Source organism: Phacochoerus africanus, chromosome 2, assembly GCF_016906955.1.
Source record: "Phacochoerus africanus isolate WHEZ1 chromosome 2, ROS_Pafr_v1, whole genome shotgun sequence".
NCBI lineage: Eukaryota > Metazoa > Chordata > Mammalia > Artiodactyla > Suidae > Phacochoerus > Phacochoerus africanus.
This window is the reverse complement of record NC_062545.1, coordinates 74,523,887-74,549,323: the sequence shown is the minus strand read 5'-3', so window position 1 is coordinate 74,549,323 and position 25,437 is coordinate 74,523,887. Positions and strand designations below refer to the sequence as shown.

The window sequence follows — 25,437 nt, the reverse complement described above, 5'->3', positions numbered from 1 at the left end:
TTTTTGGCTTTTGTCTTTTTAGAGCCACACCTGAGGCATATGGAGGTTCCCAGGCTAGGGCTCAAATCGGAGCTGTAGCTGGCGGCCTATGCCAGAGCTACAGCAACACCAGATCTGAGCCGCATCTGCCACGTACACCACAGTTCACAGCAGTGTTGGATACCTAACCCACTGAGCAAAGTCAGGAATCGAACCCGCAACCTCATGGTTCCTAGTCGGATTTGTTTCTGCTGCGCCACGATGGGAACTCCTGCACAGACTTTTTAAAAACACTTTTTATTCTACTTTAAAAAAAGGAATAATTTATTTACAATGCTGTGTTTGTTTCAAGTACACAGCAGTGATTCAGATTTATATGCATATATACATAAGTAATTTCTCATATTCTTTTCCATTATAGATGATAAGATATTGAATATAGCTCCCTGTGCTATAGAGTAGGCCCTTTTATCTATTTTATATATAGTAGTCTGTTAATCTCAAACTCCTAATTTATCCCTCCCTATCCCACCCCTTTCCCTTTGGTAACCATAAATTTGTTTTCTATATCTGTGAGTCTATTTCTATTTCGCAAATAAGTTTATTGGATGATTTTTTTAAAGTCCACATATAAGTAATATGTGATGTGTGTCTTTCTCTGTCTTATTCACTTAGTATGATAATCTCTAGGTCCATCCATGTTGCTGCAAATGGCATTATTTCATTCTTTTCCACGGCTGAATAATATATTTATACACGCTGGATCTTTAACCCACTGCACTGGGCTGGGAATTGAACCCCTGCCTTGGCAGTGACCTGAGCTGCTGCAGCTGGATTCTTAACCCACCACACCACAGTGGGAACTCCTATTTGAGGTCTTTTTGATGACGGCCCTTCTGACAAGTGTGAGGCGGTGATAGCTCATTTTATTTTGATTTGCCTTCTCTAATGAGTGATGTTGAGTGTCTTTTCATATGCCTGTTGGCCATCTTTGGATAAATGTCTACTTATATTTTCTGCCCATTTTTTGATTGGGTTGTTTTTTTGATATTGAGTTGTATGGGATGTTTATATATTTTGGAAATTTAGCTCTTGTCGGTTGTATCATTTGCAACTGTTTTCTCACGGTCTATAGGGTGTCTTTTCATTTTGGTTATGGTTTCCTTTGCTATGCATTGGTCCCAGCCCTGCAGAGACTTTCTACAAACCCCCATCAATAATCCCCAAAACATCTATTGTCTTTGCATCTCCCTGGAGCCCCCGTGTGCTGAAGAAAGTCCTATGATGCTGCCAAAAATATCTTCCACTCTTCTCTCTTTTGAGGGACCTCTGGCGCATCAAGTTTTATTGTTCATATTCCTCAGTTAGTGACACTTTGACATCAGTTGCCCATAGGAAGCAGCCTTTTTATTTTTCCTCTCTCCTCCACTGGATTCAATCTCATTGCCTTCCTCCCATAAGCATCCACTCTAGTGTATGTTCTAATCTATTTCCATAAATATGTTTCAATTTTCTGTGCCCTAGAAAGACATTTAGTGTTATTTTATATGTGGGTTTCCAAACTTATATTAATGGCATTGAATCCAATTTTCCATCGAGGGCATCTGAGTGTTGTCCACGACGCCATACACAAACACGGTTCATTGCTTCTGATGCTGCAGAGGATTCCCTTGCAAGCAGAGTCCACCTTCCTCAGTCATTCCCCTCGTGATAGACTCCCAGTGGCCTCTGGTAGTTCATCTCTTTGACACTCAGTTTTCTCATCAGACAAAAAGACCGGCTGGTGGTGATTGCGCCAATCGGTACTTCAAAGTTTTGCCTCTGTGTTCTAGTTCTTTGCCATCCTATTCCGTGCTGTGAGGAACAGCCCCCTTGTACATGCCCCTATATCCACATCTTTCCTACTCCAGCCCTCGAGGTCCACAGTCCACAGTGACTCAAGAAACGAGGGCCATTATTAGTAGTGGTGTGACAGACAAGGCCATTAGCACAGGATTTGGGTCTAGAAGACATGTTTCCTGGCTGTGTCACCTTGAGCCTCCATTTCCCTGTAGGAAGTAGGGATGATCACATTTTTGGAGAACTGCTGAGGATGAAATGATAGGGTAGAACCCAGTGCTTTGCAAAGCAGGATGTCTGGCTAGGTTAGCTATTTTCTGTTATCTGTGGGGGTGGAGAAAGCCTGAGAGTCTAGGGGAGGAGAAGCAGAGGAAGGGAGGAGAGCAGCAGGCTCCAGGAGGTGGCAGTGAGGCCCATGAGAGGCTTTGGTGTGCCAGTGGCTCCAGGCTCCAGGTCCTCCAGGCATCACAGCAATGGTTTTTGCTTCTAGGGATGTGCAGACTCTATACTCTGGTATAGAGTCAGGTGATCTACATAGGCCAAACTTTGCTCACTGACTGTGTGGTCACAGGTAAGAGCTCCCGAGCAGCAGTTATCAACCCTGGCTGCACCTCAGAATCTGGTGCCGAGTGTTACCAGGTACCAACCTGGGGCCCTGCATCTCACCACCTGCATCTGACTCTCCACGGTGGGACCTAAGCCTGGAACTGCAATTTTGAAAGCCTCTGTCCTCCAACCTTGTGTGATTCTTGGACATTTTTTTTTTTTCTTCTGTCAGTTCATCCCAATGACCACAAGATGGTGCCCTCTTTCTGGGAAATCTTTGATGTCCAACAAACAACAATCCATTTTCTCTATGAATCCTGAAAGAATGGGTTGTCTTTGCAGCATCTCATTAAGCCAGAATTCTGTGCCCTTGGTGTCTAGCCATGTGATGCGCATCTCGTTCCTTCTGCTAGAAACTATTGGGTTGGGATATGCTGTCTCCTGCTTTGCATTCAAGCAGCCATGATGCCAAGCGGATGAGGCATTTATTGCTGCTTTCTGATCATAATTTTTACTATCAATAACAACTAATATTTAATCCTTTACCATTTGCAAAATGCTTTCCACCAACTATCCTCAGAATAACTTTATGAAATGAGTATTATTGTTTTCATTTATGGATGAAAAAAATAAAAGCTCAGAGCACTAAATCAAGGTCACAAAGCAAAAGTTGGCAGAACCAGATCCAGAGCCCTTCTCATTGTACTTGGAAAAGAAGAGCAGGTGCATCAGAGAAATCAGGTTTCAACTGTTGGGCTCCTGACAAGTACAGCCCTGAGAGAGGAAACTTCTCAGGACAACCTCCGGAAGACTTCCTGAGCCAGCACAAAAGATGGACAGATGTCCTCTTGGAGTGTCACACCATCACAGGTTACAAACAGGTCAGTAGACACATTTGATTGGGCTGAGTGACCAGCTGAGGTGACATATGTGAAGTTTCTGGTGCAAAGCTGTTTGAGAGGCAGCAGATACTTAACAAGAGGACAGATTATATTACTTTAAAATTTCTGTTCCAGGAAAATGAACTGCTATGCCAATGGGAAAAATGAATCTGCCTTGAAGAAAAACTTATAAACTCATCTCCAAAGAAAATCCTTATCTACCAGCAAGTGATTTCTTAGAAGGCTAGTGGATCTAATGAAAGTCACTTATAAGATCAAGATCACAGACTTACCACCAGACAGAGTCCCACAGTCAATCAGGAATCCAAACACCAGGCCCCAGGACCCTAATCCCTCTGGGTGTTTTTAATCCCAGATGAAGAGGCTGCAAATGCAGGTTCAAGTTACTCAGAGTAGGAAGAACATTTTCAGGACAGAGGCAATTACATGTAAGTTTATTAAATCAGTGTTTTGATCATTTTACTAACTCCCATGTACATCTTAGCAATTCAGTATGTTGTTGTACCTGTTTTCTGTGCTTCAGCTTCCCATCCACAAATGGTAAAATAGAATTATTATAAGGATCAAAATAGTTTATTTATAAAGCACTTGGAACCATGCCCAGTACATATAAAGCATGATGTTTCTTAAATAATGTTAAATAAATAAATGGATATGAGTACATCCATTTACATATTTTACAAGTAATATTTAAATTTTTCTCAAAATTCCAAGTAATTTAAAAATTATGCTATTGCACACTTGTAGGTACCAGAAATATATTCAGGGAAATGAAAATAATTGCCTTATGACTAAAATTTGAAATCCCACTGAAAATGCACAAATTTGATTAGCACAGTACATTTTATATTTATTGAGTTCAAAGCAATGGTTCTATTGTAAATTCATTTTCACTGAGTTAAACAAAAAAGAACCACTATTTAAAATGATCTCACTTTTATAGAAGTGGTGTGGTATAAAACACAGTACATGAGTTTTGTACTTGTAAACTCTGAATCTTGGGTCAAGCTACTTTTCCAAGCCTCGGTTTTCTTCTCTATAGGATGATGATGTTGTTTCTCTAGGAATAATTTTTTGCCTGAGTATAATAAATATCTAGCAATAATTCTGGCACACAGTGGTTATTCCCCATCTTTTCTCTCTCATAACCTATTTAACCTCTTTTTTGAACTCAGTGTTTTACTTCAATAAAAATATTTTAAAATCACATTTAATTTTCAGAAGCCTTGATTTCATTGTGTCTCTGGACTTGGGGACCCTATCTATCCATCTGATTGACTGAGATTAATGTCAACTATAGACTAAGAGAGATTGATTATTAACTTAGAAATTACATAGTTCAAAGAGCTTACTTATGTTGACAACTGTATTCATTATATGAACAGACTCACCTGTGCCTATTCCCCCCAAATATTTGATTTTCACAAAAGTTTGTGGATTTCACATTTTCTTTTCTCTTTCTTTTCTTGTAGAGGGATTTACTCTTATAAGAGTCTCAACCAAAATTCCTTCTGCAAACATGGTTAGCAAAGTCAGGTTTTATCTGAATGAGTCAGGGATAGACTTTGATGGAGGACAAACTGGATTTTATTTAAGTAGGTTCATCAGGCGTTCTTCCCACTTTATTGTTGGGCCCACGGTACTGCAGAAGCTGAGGCATGGATGGGGGTGACATCCTGTGACCCGAGCAAATGCAAGGGAGTAGCAGGAAGGAGCCGCGGTCCCTGGGGTCCCGAGGCCTCGTGAGCAGGAGTCCACTCTGTTGCTTGGCGTGTCCAGGACTCTGCCTCTCCTGATACCCTCTCATTGGTCCCCATTCCTGGTGTCTGTCCTCCTCCTGGCTGTCAGAGTTGGGGGAAACTTCCTGTCAGTTGGAATTTGACAGCCTTCTTCCTTATTCTATGGCATCATGATCCTTGATTTTTTTTTTTTCTTTCAGGAAACTGCATGTCTGCTGTATATCAAGTCCTGCCTGCCAAATATGAACTCTGAGTGAAAAACATACTCTCTGTTGTAAGGCGAGTGTAGTTTATAGCCCCCACCCCCGAATCCATGAGATAAGTCCATATTCTAAAATGTTATTGACTTTAGTTTAAAATAAGATCAGAAAGCTTTCTTTGTTTTAAATTCGTAAAAGATGTGTTTGTATCATGCCACTACCATGTAGCCAAAGCTGGAGATGTCCAGGCACCCTGCATTTACTAAGTGTGTGTATTCAAGGTTCATTCAGGTGGCTTAATATGAAGCCAAAATGTCTGGTCCTGCATTCATCTTCAGGAGCGCTGATTTTAATTTTGTGGTGCAGAAATAAGGCCAAATAAATAGGTAAAAAGTAGATCTAAAAATGGCTTTAACTTACTAATCCACTACATCTTTGACAGCAAAGATAAAAATGGTCCAGAGGACAAAGTGCATAATTAATGATGAGAAAATGATTCCTTCAAGTCCCATAATAAAGAGTTCTCCCTGCGGCAATCATTTGCCCAGTTTTATTCATGTGAAAGTGATGATTACTTCTTGCTTCTGTCCCCTTCATTCCAGTACTGTTCAGTCTGCATTTCTGTGAGTCGGGAAATTGTGCGCTGAAATGCAAAGACTTCTTCTTCTCCAGTAAACATGGCGAGTCCTTCCGCTGAGTCCTGGAAACCAAAACACAAAACAACAACCCAACACCAATTAAAATTGCCACAACTAAAATTTAAAGAATTACAGGCTTAAAAAAAAAAAAAAAAAAAACCTTTTGGGTTTCCTTGTTTAGATTATAAAAATGCTTTATAAATTTTTTTCATATACAATCACTAGAGAATTGATTAATGTAAACCAATACTCAATAAACAGAACAAACTACCAAGGAGAAAATAATAGGAAAAACATTAGACAAACAATTAAAGCTGAAACAATACCCAGAGAGCCAAATAAGAAAATTTTTGCTCAGATGAAAGTTCTCTACAAAATCTAAAGAGAGGAGTTCCGGGTTAGCAGTGTCTGTGAAGATACGGGTTTGATCTCCGGCTTTGCTCAGTGGGTTAAGGATTTGGTGTTGCTGCAAGCTGTGGTGGAGGTGGCAGATGTGGCTCGGATCCAGTGTGGCTGTGGCTGTGGCATAGGACTGCAGCTACAGCTCCGATTCGACTCCTAGCCTGTATTTGACCTCTATTCCACATGCCACGGGGGCAGCCATAAAAAGGAAAAAAAAATTAAGAAAAAACTAAAGGGAAGATATTCCAGACAGAAAAGGAATTCTTTCTCAAAAAGTGCATGCCAGAAATAAGCAACAGCAAACCCTGCAGTTCTGGCACATCAGGAAGAGGCTGACACCCTCCCCTCCTGAGGACTGGCCGGAGAATCAACCTCTGAAGAGACTCTTCCAAACAGGATCTTCTCTGGGCCTGGAGATGGTGCCTGGGAGCTTCCTTTGGGAAGGCCAGAGCTGCTTTTGGTCTTGAGTTGCTGGGGCACTTGATCCTCTGGTGGAGGGTTGAGTTGGGGAGCCCTCTGTGAGGCCAGGAAAAGGCTGGGCCTGGTGATTCCAGCGCAGGCTTGGGCCCAGTAGGTAGGCATTGCGTTTTTGTCTTTTTCCTTGGGGGGTTGCTATTACACTCTTTCAGAGTGAAGTTCTGGACTCCTAAGTCCAAATTACTGACCTACTGGAAAACTGCGTGACGCTATGGGTCATGTACCCACATGATTCCTTCTTAGGTCATTAGCCCCAAGTGCTGAGTTACTTTGCCCTATATCTGAACCCTGATCAGAGGATAATTTAAAAGTCAACAGTTTAAAGGACTTTAGGAACTGAGATGATGTAGCCTCTTAAGTGTATTCTTCCAAATTGTCAAAGTCATTCGGATGTGAGCATTGCTCTTAGAGAAATGGGATTATAAGCAGTTATTGATTTCTACATGTAGATATATTTTGAGAGTTCACTTTTTAAAGAGTTATTGGCCTCATTTCCCCCAAATCCCGAGAATGCATAATTTCTATTCACGTCAACAAGGAATTTTTTCCTCCTTCCAAATGGCCTTTCCCCTGGGGTTGAGAGGATGGTGTTGCCCTCATTCTGAGGGTAAGAATTTAGAGATAGTTTTAACATTTCTGACTAATATTTCAATGTCTGCAGTTGAGAAGTATACCTTGTAACATTCATATAGAAGACAGAAATGCAAAGTCACTTCTAGCTTGGCCTGGGGTAAATCGCCAGACCCCAAGTTCCAGGAGAACCAGGCCAGCACCGGGTGGTTCCCTACAGTGTCCAGAGCCTGGTGGCGACAGATGCTCCATAAATGTCTACAGAATGGGGGTTCGGAGATGAATTATGGATTTCTTTTTAAGTCAAAGGCCTTTCCAGGCACTTCATGATCCTGGAATGGTCCACGTGGTCTACATGGCTGGATACTGTACATCCAGTGTGCCCTACAAATCCAGCAGACATGAAGAAGGATGTCCAGAAAAGGCAGCAGGGTGTAGCAGAATGAGCACAGAACCAGACATGCTGCCTGGCGTCCAGCTCTGGCCTGTTAGGGCTGTGACCACAGGCCTACTAGTCTACCTCCCTGGACTTTGTATCATATGCAAAAATGATCAGGAAGATGCCTTCCACTCTAAGCCTGTAATTCTCTATATTTAGTGATGTTGAGAATCTGTCTGCTACATTGGCTTTAGAAGAAAGCAGCAAATCAGTGGTTAAATACATACTGCATTCCTTCTTCAAAATGTAGCCATGCATCAAACCAAAAACAATTACGCTGTTTTATAATAAAAAGAGATTATGTTAATATCGCCTACCTGGCTCAGCCCCAAATCATCCATCAGTATTCTGCTTTGCTCCAACTCACTGTCATGATGTTCATACAAAAATAAGCTCGCTATGGGAGCTGATGCAGAGCAAATTATACGCACCTGAAACAGGAAAACGCATACACAATGTTACTCCTTACCTTTCACGTGTTGAAAGTAAAGACAAATTTCTCATAAAATAGAAGTCTGTTTGTCATACAGGGAGCTCGGATTTTTGCTTTTAAAAGGTTCTTATTTGTTCTAATAGTTTGAGTCTCTTTAAAGTGATATATACATTTGCAAATGGTTCCAACTATATGAAGCAAAATTGGTACATGGTGAAAATACACACTTTCATGAGCTTACAGAATGTATGTTTACAAAAGAACAACGCCTTGAACTCTTTTGATTCAAGTAACAGTCTTAATTTCTTTCTACTTCTATACTTTTTCTCCAAGTCCTATCTTTATTTCAGGAAAAAAATAATTTAAAGCTTCAATCTATGACACTGTTTCTTATTTCATTAATCTGTTTCTTCTAATTAGAAATTTTAGCTAATTATCCTAAAATTATCCTAATGCTACTCTAACATTTCATTATTCTCTCCACCTTTTAAAAAAGCATATGCAAAATATGGTTGTAAAGTTTCAAAACTGGCAGGACCCATCTATACTGTATCTTCTTCATTAATAATAAAAATCTTGCACAAATAAGTGAACACAGCACTTCTTTAAAGCAGATTTCAATATTTGGGAAACCCTTTTTTTTATTCCTGAAATATCTCTGAAATATAAATAGATAAACCACAGAACCTATAGTCAGATAGCCTGGGATCACAGATGTTTCCAAATGTATTTCTGAAACAAAATATTAAAAAAAAAAAAGACTTTGACCATGTCCATATTTTTTCTAATATTCTGAGTCTCTTTAAAGTGGTGTTTTTAAATTGCATAGTACTTTCCAGATATTTCCACACAGCTTATACCACCCTGTGAAGTAGAGAACAAACGTTCTATTGGGCAACTTCAGGCCTGGAAAGGTCTCAACTCATGACGTGAGCCCAGATCTAAGTCCTCTGGTTTTTCCATTGCATCTGAGGTTGACATTTTCACCCAACTGTTTGGAGCCCACCTCCGTGTGCATCAAAGATACTCCCTAGTTGCACTGTTAGCACTTTGCTGTATAGGTGACTGCTAAGTTCAGTGCACTGCTACTTTAATTACACCTGAGTTTCCAGAACCTCCATTTATGTCAGCATGCTGCCAGATACCTTCAAAAAGACTGACATTAATATTTCTTGATTACATAAATGTTTGAGTGTGCACAGGTAATCATATATCAAAAGCAGCTTACTAAGCTTTCTGTCCACTAGTTTAAATACAACATTATACTCTTTCTGATGTTTAAGAAGATCTAAATTTGTTTTCAGAATTCACAGCTGTCCTTTAAAAATCATTATTGAAGTAAATATGCCAATACTTTGAAATAATGTACTGATGTCTAGGATTAGTCTTTCCACATCCAAATGGCCTTTTACCTCTTCTTACAAATTCTTTTAATCAGAAATGACACTTTTCCCACTACTTAGATAAGAATGCCCTTATTTCCCAAATTTCCATGAATATATTCTAGAATGATATCTGTTTAATATTCCCAATGTCTGAAATAAGATAATTTCAATCATGCTTTAAAAAAGAGTTTAAACTCCAAATGTGTGATTTAGTTAAAACAAATGTTAGGAGAATTGTTCTGGTATTCTAGTATATTGCCAGATAAATCTTTTTTTCTTCTAATTAAGAAGTGAAACAGTAGAATCGGGGGTGGGACTGAGGGATACAGACCATAAGCTTTAAGGTATTCCTAGCTGGAAGCTAAAAAAAAATAAGGATATATCAATCCTTCACTCTAAGATCCAACTAGATCCTACAAGTGCCCCTCTTCCACTTTCTTCCTGAAGCATTGGCCTCTAAAAAGGGAGTGCCACCTCCTTGAGACATATTCTGGACCCCACATGATTATCTCAGAGTAGAGTCTCTGGATGAGTGACCCAGAAGGAACCACGTGATAGGACTGATCCCCAAGCTCTGGATCTCAGCTTCCTGCCTCTCCCCATTCACATGGCCCCCTGGGGAGTATACAGCAGATACTGAGCACCCACTAAAGCAGGTTGCCTACAGTGCTGCACCAGGGCCATTGCTGGCTGCCCTTCCTGCTCAGGCCCATCACAAAGCCTTTGCTACCCCACTGGCCCCTTTTCACTCTGCACATGGAGTTTGGCCATCACTTCTCAGCATTTATGAGCAGCACTTATGAGTGAACAAGCAGGCTCCAGGCCCCATCCCTGGTTCCCACCTGCAGGTGGGTATGGGGTGGCCCTGGAATCTGGATCTTAAATCGCTCAGATGATTCTAGTGCAGTTGGTCCCCAGCAGAATTTCCTATGTCCACCCCCTTGTCAGGGACTAAGATCAGCCACTCTCCCCCTGGACTCTCACAGCACCAACTCCCCTCTTTCCAAGACAATATTCCTACAGTGCTGACTTTACACTCAGTTCCATGCATATTTGATTAGTGTTTCTTCAACACTAGACTGTCAGCTCCATGAAGGCAGGTACCATGTTCGGCTTTGCTTGTCAATGAATTTCTAGTGCTTAGGACTGTGCCTGGCATGATAAAGGTTGTTGAATGAATGAATAAAGGAAACATTAAAAACCTCACCTCTCTGAAAGACTTATATGCTGAGAACTATAGAATATTGATAAAGGTAATTGAAGATAATTCAGAGAAACAGAAAATAGCCCATGTTTTTGAATGAGAAGAATTAATATTGTTAAAACGGCCATACTACTCAAAGCAATCTACAGATTTAATGTGATCCCTATCAAATTATCCATGACATTTTTCACAGAATTAGAACAAATAATTGTAAAATTTATATTGAACCATAAAACAGCCAGAATTGCCAAAGATATCCTGAGGAAAAAGAACAAAGCTGGAGGCATAACTCTCCCAAACTTCAGACAATACTACAAAGCTACAGTAATCAAATCAGCATGGTATTGGTACAAAAACAGGTAAATGGATCAATGGAACAGAATAGAGAGCCCAGAAACAAACTCACATACCTACAGTCAATTAATCTTCAATAAAAGGAGGCAGGAATACACAAAAGAGAAAAGACAGTCTCTTCAGCAAGTGGTGCTGGGAAAGTTGGACAGCCACATGAAAATCAATGAACTTAGAAGACTCCGTTATACCACACACAAAAATAAACTCAAAATGGCTTAAAGATTTAAATATAAGACCTGACACCATAAAACTCCTAAAAGAGAACATAGGCAAGACTGTCTCTGACATAAATCAACCAATGTTTTCTTGGGTCAGTTACCCAAGACAAAAGAAATAAAAGCAAAAGTAAACAAATGGAACCTAATCAAGTTTATAAGATTTTGCACAAAAACAAAATGAAAAGCCAACTACAACCTGGGAGAAAACATTTGAAAATGACACAATGGACAAGGGCTTAATTTCCAAAATATACATATAGTTCATGCTACAACTCAATAACAAAAACAAACAACCCAATAAAAAAAAACTGGCAGAAGATCTAAATAGACATTTCTCCGAAGAAGAAATACACATGGCCAAGAGGCACATGAAAAGATGCTCAACATCGCTTATTATTAGAGAAATGCAAATCAAAACTACACTGAGGTATCACCTCACACTGGTCAGAATGATCATCATCAATTAAGTCTACAAATAATAAATGCTGGAGAGGTTGTGGAGAAAAAGGGGATCATCTTACACTGTTAGTGGGAATGTTCATTGCTACAGCCACTATGAAGAACAGTATTGAGGTTTCTTAAAAATCTAAAAATAGTTACAGTATGATCCAGCAACTCTGCTCCTGGACATCTATCTGGAGAACACGCTAGCCTGAAAAGATGCATGCACCCCAGTGTTCATAGAAGCACTATTTACAATAGCCAAGATATGGAAGTAACCTAAGTATCCATGGATAGATGAATGAATGAAAATGGTGTGTGTGTGTGTGTGTGTGTGTGTGCGTGTGCGTGCGTGTGTGTGTGTGTGTGTGTGTGTGTGTGTGTGTATAATTGATTATTACTCAGCCATAAAGAAGAATGAAATAATGCCACTTGCAGCAACATGGATGGATTTTTTTTTTTTTTCCTAGGGCTGCACCCACGGCATATGGAGGTTCCCAGGCTAGAGGTCCAATCGGAGCTATAGCTACCGGCCTATGCTAGAGCCGCAGCAATGTGGGATCCAAGCTGCAACTGTGACCTACACCACAGCTCATGGCAATGCTGGATCCTTAACCCACTGAGTAAGGCCAAGGATCGAACCCACAACCTCATGGTTCCTAGTCAGATTTGTTAACCACTGAGCCACGATGGAAACTCCTGGATGGACTTAGAGATTATAATACTAAGGGAAATATGTCAGAAAGAGAAAGACAAATACCATATGATATAATTTACATGTGGCATATAAAGAGGTTGAGGTTGGTAGATGCAAACTATAGCATTTGGCAATCCGATCCTGCTGTGTAGCACAAGGAACCATAATATCTAATCACTATGATGGAGGATAATGTGAGAAAAAGAATGTATATATATGTATAACTGTGTCACTTTGCTGTATGGCAGAAATTGACAGAACATTGTAAATCAACTATAAGAAAAAAGAAGAAAGAGAAAATAAAATATGATACAAATGAACATATTTACAAAAGAGAAGTAGACTGACAGACATAGAAAACACACTGATGGCTACCAAAGGGGAAAGGGGTGGGGGAGGGATAAATTAGAAGTTTGGGATTCACAGATACAAGGTTCAATTGTATAGCACAGGGAACTATATTCAATATCTTATAATAAGCCATAATGGAAAAGACTATGAAAAAGAATAAAAGAAAAATATATAAAAAATTGAATCATTTTGCTAGACATCAGAAACTAACACAACACTGTAAATCAACTACACTTCAATTAAAAAAAAAAATCTCACTTCTCCCTCCCAACAGATTCTGGGACTTTCTTCTCCCCTCAAAGTCCCTTCATTTTAGAATCACTGCTCACTCTACTTTTTTGCAAGGAATAGGAAGGAAAATTTGTATCTAACAATGAAACAATATTTAAATTAACTCTAATTTGAAGCAGTATTATACTTTACTGTAAATATATATTTACAGGTATATACTATTAATAGTGGCTCACTTTCATTGAAAGTTTACTATATATCACAGGATGTTCTAAGTACTTTACATGCTCATTTAATCCTCACAACGTTATAAGGTAACCACCATTATTAGTATTGTTTTTCATTTTATAGCCACACCCATGGCCTATGGAAGTTCCTGGCTCAGGAACTGAATCCAAGCCAGAGCTGTGACCTACACTGCAGTTACAGCAATGCTGGATCCTTTTAACCCTTTGGGCCAGGCTGGGGATTGAACCTGCATCTCTGAACCACTGCAGTTGGATTCTTAACCCACTGTGCCACTCTGGAACTCCAATGTAACTACCATTATTACCCCCTTTTTCCACAGGAGGCAGTTCAAGTTCAAGAGGTTAAGAGTGTTTTCAAGGTCAGACAGCCTGGTCCCAGTACCCACTCCTTAACTATAGGCAATACTGCCTCTAATGGAGGGACAATGGCTCTGCAATTCATAGTAAAACACATAGATTTTTTTTTTTTTTTTCAAGGGAGACAATTAGTTACTGGGGTTTACGGGTCAGAAAGAGAAGAAAACTCTAATACTAAGGAGGGTCCTTTAGTCATTTATTTATTCATCTTGCTCATTATTTTATCAGTCCAGTAATTTATTCATGCAATAAATATTTATTGAGCACTCAATCTAGGTAAGGCATTGTGTTGTACATCAAAGATAGAGAACATGATACATCCTGTTGAGTGATGAAATTGGTAATACAGAGGAGTGTCTTATGGGATTTTTAAAAATCTTATTGAAGTAGGAGTTCCTGTTGCAGCTCAGTGGTAACAAACCTGACTAGTATCCATGAGGACACAGGTTTGATCCCTGGCCTTGCACAAGAGGTTAAGGATCTGGTATTGCTGTGAGCTGTGGTAAAGGTCACAGAGGTGGCTCAGATCCCGCATTGCTGTGGCTGTGGTGTAGACCAGCAGCAGCAGCCCCAATTCGAACCCTAGCCTGGGAACCGCAATATGCTGCACGTGCGGCCTTAAAAAAGACAAAAAAAATTATTCAAGTTTAGTTGATTAACAATGTTATGTTAATTTCTTCTGTATAGCAAAGTAACTCAGTTATATATATACATGTAGACAAACATATATATTCTTTTTCATATTCTTTTCCATTATGGCTTATCATAGGATACTGAATATAGTTCTCTGTGCTATAGAGTAGGAACTTGTTGTTTATTGATTCTATATATAATACTTTGCCTCTGCTAACTCCAAACTCCTAATCCTTCCTTCCCCTACTCTTCTACCCCCTTGGCAACCACAAGTCTGTTCTATCTGTGAGTCTGTTTTTGTTTTGTGTCATATTTTAGATTCCACATATAAGTGGTATCATATATTTGTCTTTCTCTTTCTGACTTTGCTTAGTATGATACTCTCTAGGTCCATCCATGTTACTGCAAATGGCATTATTTCATTCTTTTTGATGGCTGGGTGTGTGTATATATATATATATATATACATATACATATGATGTGCTTTTTACTATACTACTGTTACTACCAATAGTACTATACAGCACCCAGCTTAGGTGCCAAGGTTGTTTTAAATGGTTTTCATGGCTTACTTTATTTTGTCCTCACATTAATTCTCTGAAGTAAATACCTCTTTTTTTTTTTTTTCTGGCCACGCCCACAGCATGTAGATGTTCCCAGGTCAGAGATCAAACCTGTGCCACAGCAGCAAACCAAGCCACAGCAGTGACAATGTCAGATCCTTAACTCACTGAGCCACCAGGGAACTCCTGAAGTAATTTGCTACTATTATTATCTCCAATGTGCAGATGAGGAAACTCAGGCACAGAGAAGTGAAATAAGTTGTAGACCAGGATTCCAGCCCAGACAATTTTGGTCATAGTTCAAAATGTTTATAGTTTTGAGAAAATGTACCAAATCCTTACCTTCAAATCATAAAAGTTATCAATGAGAGTTATGAATCTCCGAGCATGGGTCCTCTTTGCCAGGGTAAATTGTGGAATGTTTCGTAAAAATACTGTATCAAAATTCTTTGACAGTTCCAAATAGTCACTGGCGCCAAGTGGCTATAATTAAAATGAAATAAAGAACAGAAAATTAAAATTAAAGCCAATTCTGGTTGAAAACATCTCTTTTTCTTGTCATAGTATGATCCAGGTGGCAGCTTTGAGGTAACATGACCATGCAGGGCAGTGTTTTCAGAGCAGGCTAAAGAGAGCGTATACCATGTTGTAACAGTGCTGTCAAAGGAAGGTAAGAGAAAAGAGAAAAGCATGGTGGGAAGTGAAAAGATAACTCCAGCCACCGCAGCTGGTATCTTGGAAGCCCACATCCTTAATCTGGTCTTCACTCTTTATTTGTATGATTTCACTTTAAACATGTCCTCACAAAGCCTTCCTGGGGCTCAACAGCAAACGGCCACTACTGTTCAATGGAGCTATCTTTTCGTGGCGTGCTGGATGTTGTCACCATTTTGAAAGAAAGACTGTGGTACGGTATGAAAAACATCAGAAAATACTTTGCGTTTAATCTGAGGTACAATTACTCAAGTACAATGTAGTAACCACTGCTAACCCCTGTAGGAAATACTAGAGGGTTTTCGTAACCAAAGTAGACCGAGACCTCAAGCATAGCTTGGCGCAGCAACGCTACCTCTCCACACCAGGAGGCGGCAGCACTTAGCATCCACCAATCCATTGATCAAGGCGCCACCTACAGATGGAAAGTGCTAGTTCCTGAAACATGAAGGTAACTCAAGTAAGTTATGAAAACCATCCGCAAACACGTTCTCGGGGGTTAGGAACACTCCCAGGAGAGACAGCTCTCCTCCCTTTAAGTTGTGTGTGGCTGACTGTACCCTGTGATCAGGAACTGTGAGCAGGGGTACGTTTTTGGCCCTTTGAGGGTGCAGAGAAAGCCAGGAGTTGCTCAGAGGTCCCTCTGAAAGCTCCTAGATGGTCACAACTGACCCCTGGAGCATGGACAGCTAAGCCTCCTCAATTTCTGGCAGAATCCATCAGGACGCCTCCCTGTTCAAAAATGTCTCCATTACTTGGGTGGTCATTTACATTAAAACCTCTGCTTTCACAAATGCAGATACAGTTATGTTCCTGGGGGAATTAGGGATCTGCGAGGAGGGGGAAAGTCATCCCCACGTTAGAGTCCATCTGGTTAAGCGCACCGCTATCCTCACAAGCAGCTGAAGTCAGTTATACCCAGAACACTTCTCATGGCAGTGTGGGGAGGTAAGCAGGTAAGCCTAAATCAGAGAGGGAGCGTCTGGAGAGGGTGTTCCCACAACAGAGAGTGGTTCTAAGAAGGATGCAGCAGCTACAAGCTGAGGGCAAGGGGCACAACACCAGAAAGATGGCAGAGAATAACCTGACACCTCTGAAATCTGTTCAGAGATGCCTCTTTTCCCCTACTCCTCTCACTAACCAGATAACAAATGAGGCCAAAAGAGAGAGACCTTTGCCTTCCCTGTTTCCCTACCTGGCTAGACAGCTCTACTGTCAAACCCAGGGCCTGACCTTAGCTGAGAATCCCTGCTTACCTCAGCCATATGAGGACTGGCAAGTGTGTGGCTTACTTTGGTCTAACCTTGACTCTGTCAAGCCCGATAAGTACCAGGAGGGTGTGTGAACAGAGTAGCTTGGAACAAGGGTTCTAGACCACCTGGGTTTGAATCCCAAGTCTGTGACTTATTAATAGTGTGTCTTCGGCAAGTTACCTAATCTTTGTTTCTTAGTTTTCCCATCTGTAAAATGGGAATTGATTCCTATCTCACAGGATTGTGAGGATTAAACAAAATAACACACGTAAAGCATTTAATACAATACCTGAAACATATATTACCACCTGACCCACTCTGGCTGCTTTTTATTTTGGTTATTTTGAGCTCAACTGATTAGGCACCGTACAAATGAGTTGAAAGTGTAAAGAAGTGTCCTTCTCAATAGGACCGGTTAGTGCTGCTCTACCTCCAATTACATGCAAAACCCTAAATCAGCCTTTTGTGCATTTTCCTGTCCTCAGAGTCACAGCAGGGACCAGAGGAGACTGTGGAGTCCCATGCAATGAAAACAATTCCTGGAAGGGGGAGGAGGAAGGCAAGACACAGTGCTTTCCTGTAAAAAGGATAACTCATACAGTAAGACACCAATATTCTGACGGTCACATACACCATGTTTTTGAGATCAGTTAGAAGAGAGTGTCTCATCTTTTGTAAATCACAAAGTATATGTAAAAAAAAATGTAAAACCTCATCTTAGGTATGTAGTTATGTATAATTAAGCTCACTCTTTATGCATGGATATGATTTCTATCAGTGTAACTACATGCCCAAGGAAAATCATTATCAGAAGTGCACTGAAGTGCCTAGGGCAGCTGAAAATCAGAATTTTGCCCACTCAGCTATTTTTACAAATTACACACCTTTGTCAGTAGGCTCTGCATTTGCCATTACACTGGCAAATATCCCTTTCCTTCATATTCCTAAAACAATCATGTGCTCATTCATGTAAAGAAAACGAAGCATAATATAGTTATTGTCTTTAATAACAATAGTCATTAGAGGAAGTTACTGTTTAATGGGTACAGGATTTCACTTTGGGATGATGACAAAGTTCTAGAGATGCAGAGTTGTGACGTTTGCCCAACTGATGAGTATACTTAATGCCACTGAGCCGCGCACTTTAAAAATGACTAAAATGGTTATTTTATGTTATGGAGTATTTTACTACAATAAAAAATAAGTCATTAAATAAAGGAGAGCGTATTAGTTGCCAAAGAAATCCCAATTTAGCTATGGAGAAAGCAATATCACTTTTTTCTTCAAAAGCACGAAAAATAAGAATGAAATGTATTAAGCAAAAGAAAGAAGTCTTTTCCCAAAAGAAATCAGCCCCAGAAAGATAGTTTTTAAAAATAGATATTTAGGAGTTCCCGTCGTGGCGCAGTGGTTGACGAATCCGACTAGGAACCATGAGGTTGTGGGTTCGGTCCCTGCCCTTGCTCAGTGGGTTAAGGATCTGGTGTTGCCGTGAGCTGTGGTGTAGGTTGCAGATGCGGCTCGGATCCCGCATTGCTGTGGCTCTGGCGTAGGCTGGCAGCTGCAGCTCCGATTGGACCCCTAGCCTGGGAGCCTCCATGTGCCGCAGGGGCAGCCCAAAGAAATAGCAAAAAGACAAAAAAAAAAAAAAGATATTTAAAGGGTATGCTTTCTTTCTTTCTTTTTTGTTTTTTTTTTTTTTTGGTCTTTCCTAGGGTCTCACCTGCAGCATATGGAGGTTCCCAGGCTAGGGGTCTAATTGGAGCTGCAGACACCAGCCTAAGCCAGAGCCACAGCAGCGTGGGATATGAGCCGTGTCTAAGACCTACACCACAGGTCATGGCAATGCCGGATCCTTTACCCACTGAGCAAGGCCAGGAATCGAACCTGCAACCTCATGGTTCCTAGTCGGATTCGTTAACCACTGAGCCATGACAGGAACTCAGGGTATGCTTTCTTATCCTGGCTTCAGTGTTGAAAAGTGTCTAAGAAGTAACACTCAACAAACTTCCAGGACTGAATCTGGGAGAGCTGTTTTTTGTTTTTTTTTTTTGTTTTTTTAATTAATCAGAAACACTATAATTTATTAATTAAATAAGCTACATAGTTGTGAGTGAAATACCATCGAGATTTTAGAATTATGGTCTGTCACGTCTAGTATGTAACCTTGAACAAGTCTTTCTGAACTTCTCTTTCCTCATCTGTACGAGGGGGATCATAACAAGACCTGTCTCAGAGATTTGTCCCAAGGATTCCATGTACTGACTGCATGTGAAATCTTACCACAGTGGTGGTCACATAGTAAGTGACCAATAAATGTTAATTATTAATATACAGAGTTTATGTGAGAAGTAAATGAAATGATTTATATATAGCATACTGTTTGGGATACAACAGACACTTAAGAAATAACAGCTATTCCTTTATTAACTATTAAATAACCTTTTCCTCAGCTCACAAAGCCAAGCAAGTGAACAGTTCAACAGTCCAGTATGCCTCTGCCTTCGCACGCAGGAGGGAAGAGCCACTCCTTCTGGTACTTCCTGCTGTCTCCGGTTCATCAAAATACCTGCCCTCCTGACACCTTAGCCCTCCATGAAATCATATGTAGATAACAAAAATAGCAACTGTCTCAGACCCTCTCCTTCCCACATGTCTTGTGGTAATATCATGAGCACCCATGGGGTGGGGGAAAGCCTCAGGCCCACATAAGGAGCAGCCCCTGACCCAGTACATGACACATAGAAAGTGCTTATCAAAAAAAAAAACAAAAACAAAAAACAAAGGAGTTCCTGTCATGGCTCAGTGGAAACAAATCTGACTAGCATCCACCGGTTCGATCCCTGGCCTTGCTCAGTGGGTTAAGGATCTGGCATTGCTGTGACTGTGTTGTAGGCCAGCAGCTGTACCTCTAATTCAGCCCCTAGCCTGGGAACCTCCATATGCCTAAAAAGACAAAACAAAAACAAAAGCAAAAACCCCCCCAAAAAAACATAGAAAGTACTTAATATTTACTGAATGTATGAATAACATACAACATAGCCTGGGCAGCATGTCCACTCCTTCTTTTGTAACCATTTGTCGTCAAAGAAATTAAACATCTACCAAAAAATTCCCACTCTTTCTTAGCTGGCCCAAATTCCTCACTCTCAAGGCAAGCCTTTGTTGCATATCCTAGAATATACATGTAGGAAAAGTCTAGAAAAGATACAGACCAGGATGTTAACATTGGTTATCTTTGGGTAGTGGAATAAAAGACTAATTTTGTTTGTTACATTTTTTGGATTTTCCCCCCAGTGAATTTGTGTTACTTTTGAATAACAAAAACAATAGTGCTTTTTCTGGAGATCTTTTTTATAATAGGCATTTTGTCATTTATGTCTCATCTGTGTGAGATCATAATATTGGTTTTGTCATAAACATTTCTCTTTTTTCCCTAAATTTTCTTAATCTATAGAAGTAGGATTTTTTTCAGGGACATTTAAAAAAAAAAGAAAATAAATCATAAGCTGAATATGTATGTTGTTTAAAGTATGACAAAAAGAAAAGGATTTGCTATTTGGGATGATATCTGGCTTCGGTTGTGCAGTTACATTCAGCTGATTCTTCTTTGCGGCAGGGCAAGAAAGTGGGCAATGTAGGATAAATGACAGCTTTCCCAAATAGTTCACGTTCTGCCCTCACAGCCGAGAACCAGAGTCCCCAGATCAAAGGCCCACTAATGTCAAAATTGATGTCACAGCCTAGGTTGATATGTTTCCATTTAGAGTCTTTTTTTAAGGAGTTCCCGTTGTGGCGCAGCAGAGGCAAATCCAATTAGTAACCATGAGGTTGCGGGTTCGGGCCCTGGCCTCACTCAGTGGGTTAAGGATATGGCATTGCCCTGGCCTCACTCAGTGGGTTAAGGATATGGCATTGCCCTGGCCTCACTCAGTGACCTGCGGTGTTGGTCGCAGATGTGGCTTGGATCCTGTGTTGCTGTGGCTGTGGTGTAGGCTGGCATCTGTAGCTCTGATTTGACCCCTAGCCTGGGAACCTCCATATGTTGCAGGTAAGACCCTAAAAAGCAAAATAATAATAATTACTATTATTTATTTTTGTCTTTTCTAGGGCCACACCTGCAGCATATGGAGTTTCCCAGACTACAGGTTTAATCAGAGTTGCAACTGCTGGCCTACACTACAGCCACAGTAACGCTAGATCCAAACCACATCTCTGATCTACACTGCAACTCACGGTAACACCGGATCCCCAACCCACCCAGCAAGGCCAGGGTTCGAACCTGCATTCTCGTGAATACTAGTCAGATTCTTAACCCGCTAAGCTACAAGGAGAACTATATTGTGTCTTTATTTGGGCAATTTTTCTCCATGTGAGCTTGACGAATAGCGAGTTTTCAGTGTTTCTTTTCCCTGTCAGACAACATCCAGTCCATTTGCACGTGGATATTACATTTGCTCCATCCAGGCTCCATCGCTCTCCGTCTCTTCTCCTTTTGACACTACGTGAGGTTAAACTTCATCATCTCCATTTCTTTTTTCCATTCTTTTGTATTTTCCTTTTCCCACTTCCTCATGCTTCATTTTGGACAGCTGCCTCTGACCTATATTCTAGTCCACTATGTTTCCCCAAGCTGTGTTTTATCTGCTCTTAAAGTCATCCACTGAGTTCTTAATTTTGGTTATACTTTCAGTTCTAGAAATTCTACTGCTTCTTTTTCAAAGTTGACATGTCTCTTATAAGCTTAGTTTTTAAAAATATGAATGCATAATTCCAACATCTAGAGTTTTAATTTCATTGTCTTGTCTCCTCATATATTTGGTTACCTTTGTGTACTGGATTTTAGCTTCGGAAAAAAAAAAAAAAAAAACTTGTAGAGAAAGTCTCAAGTTCCAGGCTTGAAGTATTTGGAGCTGCTCGGCTCACACAAAGTGACTGAAGGCCACAAGAGAGCTGGTTTACTTCCAGCTTACACTTATTCCTAGAACACAGTACCCTCAGTGCTCTAACTAAAGTGGGGAGCAGTTTATTGGGGGCCCATCTTTGGCTAGACCTAGTCCCTGCCTTTTGTCTCATTATTCCAGTGAGGCTGCCAAAAGCAAGCTTAGTTCAACTCAGCTCATTTTTTACAAAAAGATTGCTAGTGCTCACCATACCTACATTTTCCTCATCTTCCTGGGCACACAGCTAGATCATATTCCTCAGTCTCTCTTGCTTTGGGTGTGGCCATGTGATCAAGTTCAGGCCAGTGGAATGTAACAGAAAGTGAAATGCATCACTTCTAGATCTGGCCCATAATAACCTCCCACACAGGAGTTCTTCCAGTTATTATCCATGAAGATGTGAGTTCGATCCCTGGCCTCGTTCAGTGGGTTAAGGATCCAGCATTGCCATGAGCTGTGGTGCAGGTCACAGATGCAGCTCAGATCCCATAATGCTAAGGCTGTGGCTGTGGCCAGCAGCTATAGCTCTGATTTGATCCCTAGCCTGGGAACCTCCATATGTCGTGAGTACAGCCCTAAAAAGCAAAAAAAAAAAAAAAAAAATTCAGGAACTGCATAGCCATTTTCAACATGAAATCTGATTCTTCTTCTTCTTTTTTTTTTTTTTTTTTTTTTTTAAGGCTAGGGATCAAATTGGAACTAAAGATGCTAGCCACAGCAATATCAGATCCATGCCAAGTCTGCTACCTACACCACAGCTCATGGCAACCCGCATCCTCATGGATACTAGTCAGGTTCATTACTGCTGAGCCACAACAGGAACTCCTGAAATCTGATTCTTAAAATGTTATGTTCATGGAGGTAACTTTTCTCATAAATTTGAAAAGATTTTATTTTCAACAAACCTTTTTTGTTCAAACTCAATGTTTGATACATTTAAAATATCTTTGTAAATTTAATTTTCTTCTTGCAATTACATAATGTACAGAAATATAATAAATGTTTTCACCAAACCATATATAGATGCTGCCAAACCATCTTATGCAGCCCAATGTGCCACATAAATGGTATTTTTTTTTTTAACCACACCCCCAGCATACAGAAGTTCCTGGGCCAGGGAACAAACCCACGTCACAGCAGTGACCTGAGCCAGCAGTTAAACATTAGATCCTTTAACCACTAGGCCACCAGGCCACTGCTACAAATGGTATCATTTTTGGTGTGATATTCTGATCACTATGACCAATAAGCTGATACTAATGTTGTCACAGGACCACTCCATCTCTTTCCCTAGCATTCAGTATTTAAAAGTATTTGGGGAGTTCCCGTCGTGGCGCAGTGGTTAACGAATCCGACTAGGAACCATGAGGTTGCGGGTTCGGTCCCTGGCCTTGCTCAGTGGGTTAAGGATCTGGCATTGCCATGAGCTGTGGTGTAGGTTGCAGACGCGGCTTGGATCCCGCGTTGCTGTGGCTAGTGGCTACAGCTCCGATTAGACCCCCTAGCCTGGGAACCTCCATATGCCGTGGGAGCGGCCCTAGAAAAGACCAAAAAAAAAAAAAAAAAGTATTTGGGGCACTCAAGTGCATTAACCAAAAAATTCTCCAGAAAATTATGATAATTTAAAGCTCATTTATAGTGTTTCTGCAGAAATGAAGAAGGCCTCTGTGGGGTAGCCTCATTACAGTTAGGGCTCCGATTGTTCTCCCTTCCTGGTCCACATCCTTTGGATTGTGACTTTCCAGCCCTCACATTAAGAGAACTCTTCAATCTGGGCTGGACTTATAATTTACTGTGGTCAACAGAACAAACAAAAGGACAAATTTCCAGTTGTGAGCTTAGGTCTCAAGAGGCGGTCATGCTTCTGCTCACCCTAGGCTGGCCTGATAACTGAGAAAGCATCCCAGGCCAGCCTTGAGCCAGCTGGGCCCCCAAACGGATGAGAGAGCCCAACCAAGATCAGCAAGGCTGACTGCTGATGCGTAAGTGAGTCCAAAAGAGATCATAACAACCTCCCAGCTGACTTCTCAATTTCCTAGACGATTAGAGAGCAATAGAAAATGCTTATTTTTTCTTTAAGCCACTGAATTAGGGGGTGATTTGCTGAAATATGATACTTGCTACTAAGGATTTACTTGGAAAAACCCTTGTATTAGCAGTCATTAGCAAGTCCAGCACACATAGGAAAATATGATCTAGCTTTTATAGCAAAAGATTGGTTTTACATAATTAACAAATATATATATATAAACACATATAGTGTCATTAATCTTATGTTCATTTATTTTTGTAATCAATTTTGGAATTTTTACGGTACAGTATAAAATGAATTTCTGAAAATAAAACTTATGACTTACCATATATAAGAACTAGAAGAAAAAAAGCCAGAAAAGTGTGTGCCATCCTTGTAGAGGACAGGACCACATGGACCCAATTGAATAAAAACAGAGAGCCACAGAGAGAAAGCAAGCTGACATGAAAAGGGAACTGGAGGAGATAAGGACTGACTGCAATAAAACTAAAATTGTAAGAGCATTCTAACAGCAAAATAAATTTGAACAGATAATTCATGGAACAAAAAATATAAAAGGTATCAGGCTAATGAACAAATGAAAAATCTAGGAAGGCTCAATAGTACCAAAGAAAGAAAAAAATGAGGATAACATATCATTTTTCACACAGCAATTTTGTAAAGAAAAATAAATTACACTACTCAATGCTTGAAAGCATATAATGAGACGTCCATTGCTACTGGAAGAGTAAATCATGTTGGTTGTTACAGAAAAAAAAATTGTTAAATTGTATTAAGAGCCCTAAAAGAAGTCATAAACTTAGCCCAGCGATTTTGCTTCTAGAAATCAATCTATAGGAAATAATCAGAAATTCAACAAAAGGCTATATACACAAGGATTATTTATGACTAAAAAAAAAAAAGCAACTTTAAAGTATAATAAATAGGAATGGTTCAATATGACACATTGACATAATGGAATAATACACTACCAACAAATAATGGTATTTATGAAAAGTATTTTATGATATGGAAACATGCTTATGGTGAAAAAAAGATACCAAGTGAAAAAAGGATAAAGCAAAATTATAATTGTATTCAGGTGCCTTATTTTGCTCAAAATATATAAAGGCTGAGTAAATATGTAAAAAGTACTAACAACTGTTAACTCTAAATCATCTGAGTGATAGGCTTAGAGGTATTTTTTATCATCTACTTTTTTAACTTTCCTGTATTTTCCAAAGGGGAAAGAAACAAAATATATTTTGACCCAACAAAAACAGAATTATGTTGTAGCAAAACAATGTTTGAGATCTTTACTAATTCCAAAGTATATTTTTTATTTTTGTTTTTTGTCTATTTAGTCCCCTGTGTCTGCCCTTATAATAATGAAGAGTGAATGTGAAAATATTCAACATAAAGGACTCACGAATCTATTTAAATTTGCAGTTGGAACTCTGTATAAGCTTGGGAGTCCCAGAATTGTCAGAACAGTTGGATCTGGCATTGCCATGAGGTGAGGTGTAGGTCGCAGACAAGGCTCGGATCTGGTGTTGCTGTGGCAGTGGTGTAGGTCGGCAGCTACAGCTCTGATTTGACCCCCAGCCTGGGAACCTCCAAATGCCACTGATGTGGCCCTAAAAAGACCAAAAAAAAAAAATACTGCAGTG

General features: G+C 40.1%; 1 protein-coding gene and 2 long non-coding RNA genes across 4 annotated transcripts in view; 1 reads left to right on the top strand and 2 right to left on the bottom strand.

The window, feature by feature from the left end:
• Window positions 1-1,304: 1,304 nt before the first annotated feature.
• On the bottom strand, window positions 1,305-3,599 carry LOC125116754 (uncharacterized). Its single transcript, XR_007132418.1, has 2 exons — window positions 3,539-3,599; window positions 1,305-2,027 (listed from the first exon to the last, which is right to left on the bottom strand). It is a non-coding gene; the product is annotated as an uncharacterized LOC125116754 (long non-coding RNA).
• Window positions 1,812-5,269, top strand: LOC125116749 (uncharacterized). Its single transcript, XR_007132415.1, has 3 exons — window positions 1,812-3,245; window positions 3,381-3,694; window positions 5,206-5,269. It is a non-coding gene; the product is annotated as an uncharacterized LOC125116749 (long non-coding RNA).
• AFG1L (AFG1 like ATPase) overlaps window positions 4,724-25,437 on the bottom strand; it is a 223,129-nt gene continuing 202,415 nt past the window's right edge. For both annotated transcript variants that reach the window (XM_047762231.1, XM_047762239.1), the window contains 3 exons: window positions 15,189-15,329; window positions 8,049-8,162; window positions 4,724-5,905 (listed from right to left, as the gene is read on the bottom strand). In XM_047762231.1, the coding sequence (XP_047618187.1) occupies window positions 5,777-5,905; window positions 8,049-8,162; window positions 15,189-15,329 (384 nt within the window). In that variant the 3' untranslated portion in view covers window positions 4,724-5,776. The remainder of the gene's footprint in view (window positions 5,906-8,048; window positions 8,163-15,188; window positions 15,330-25,437) is intronic.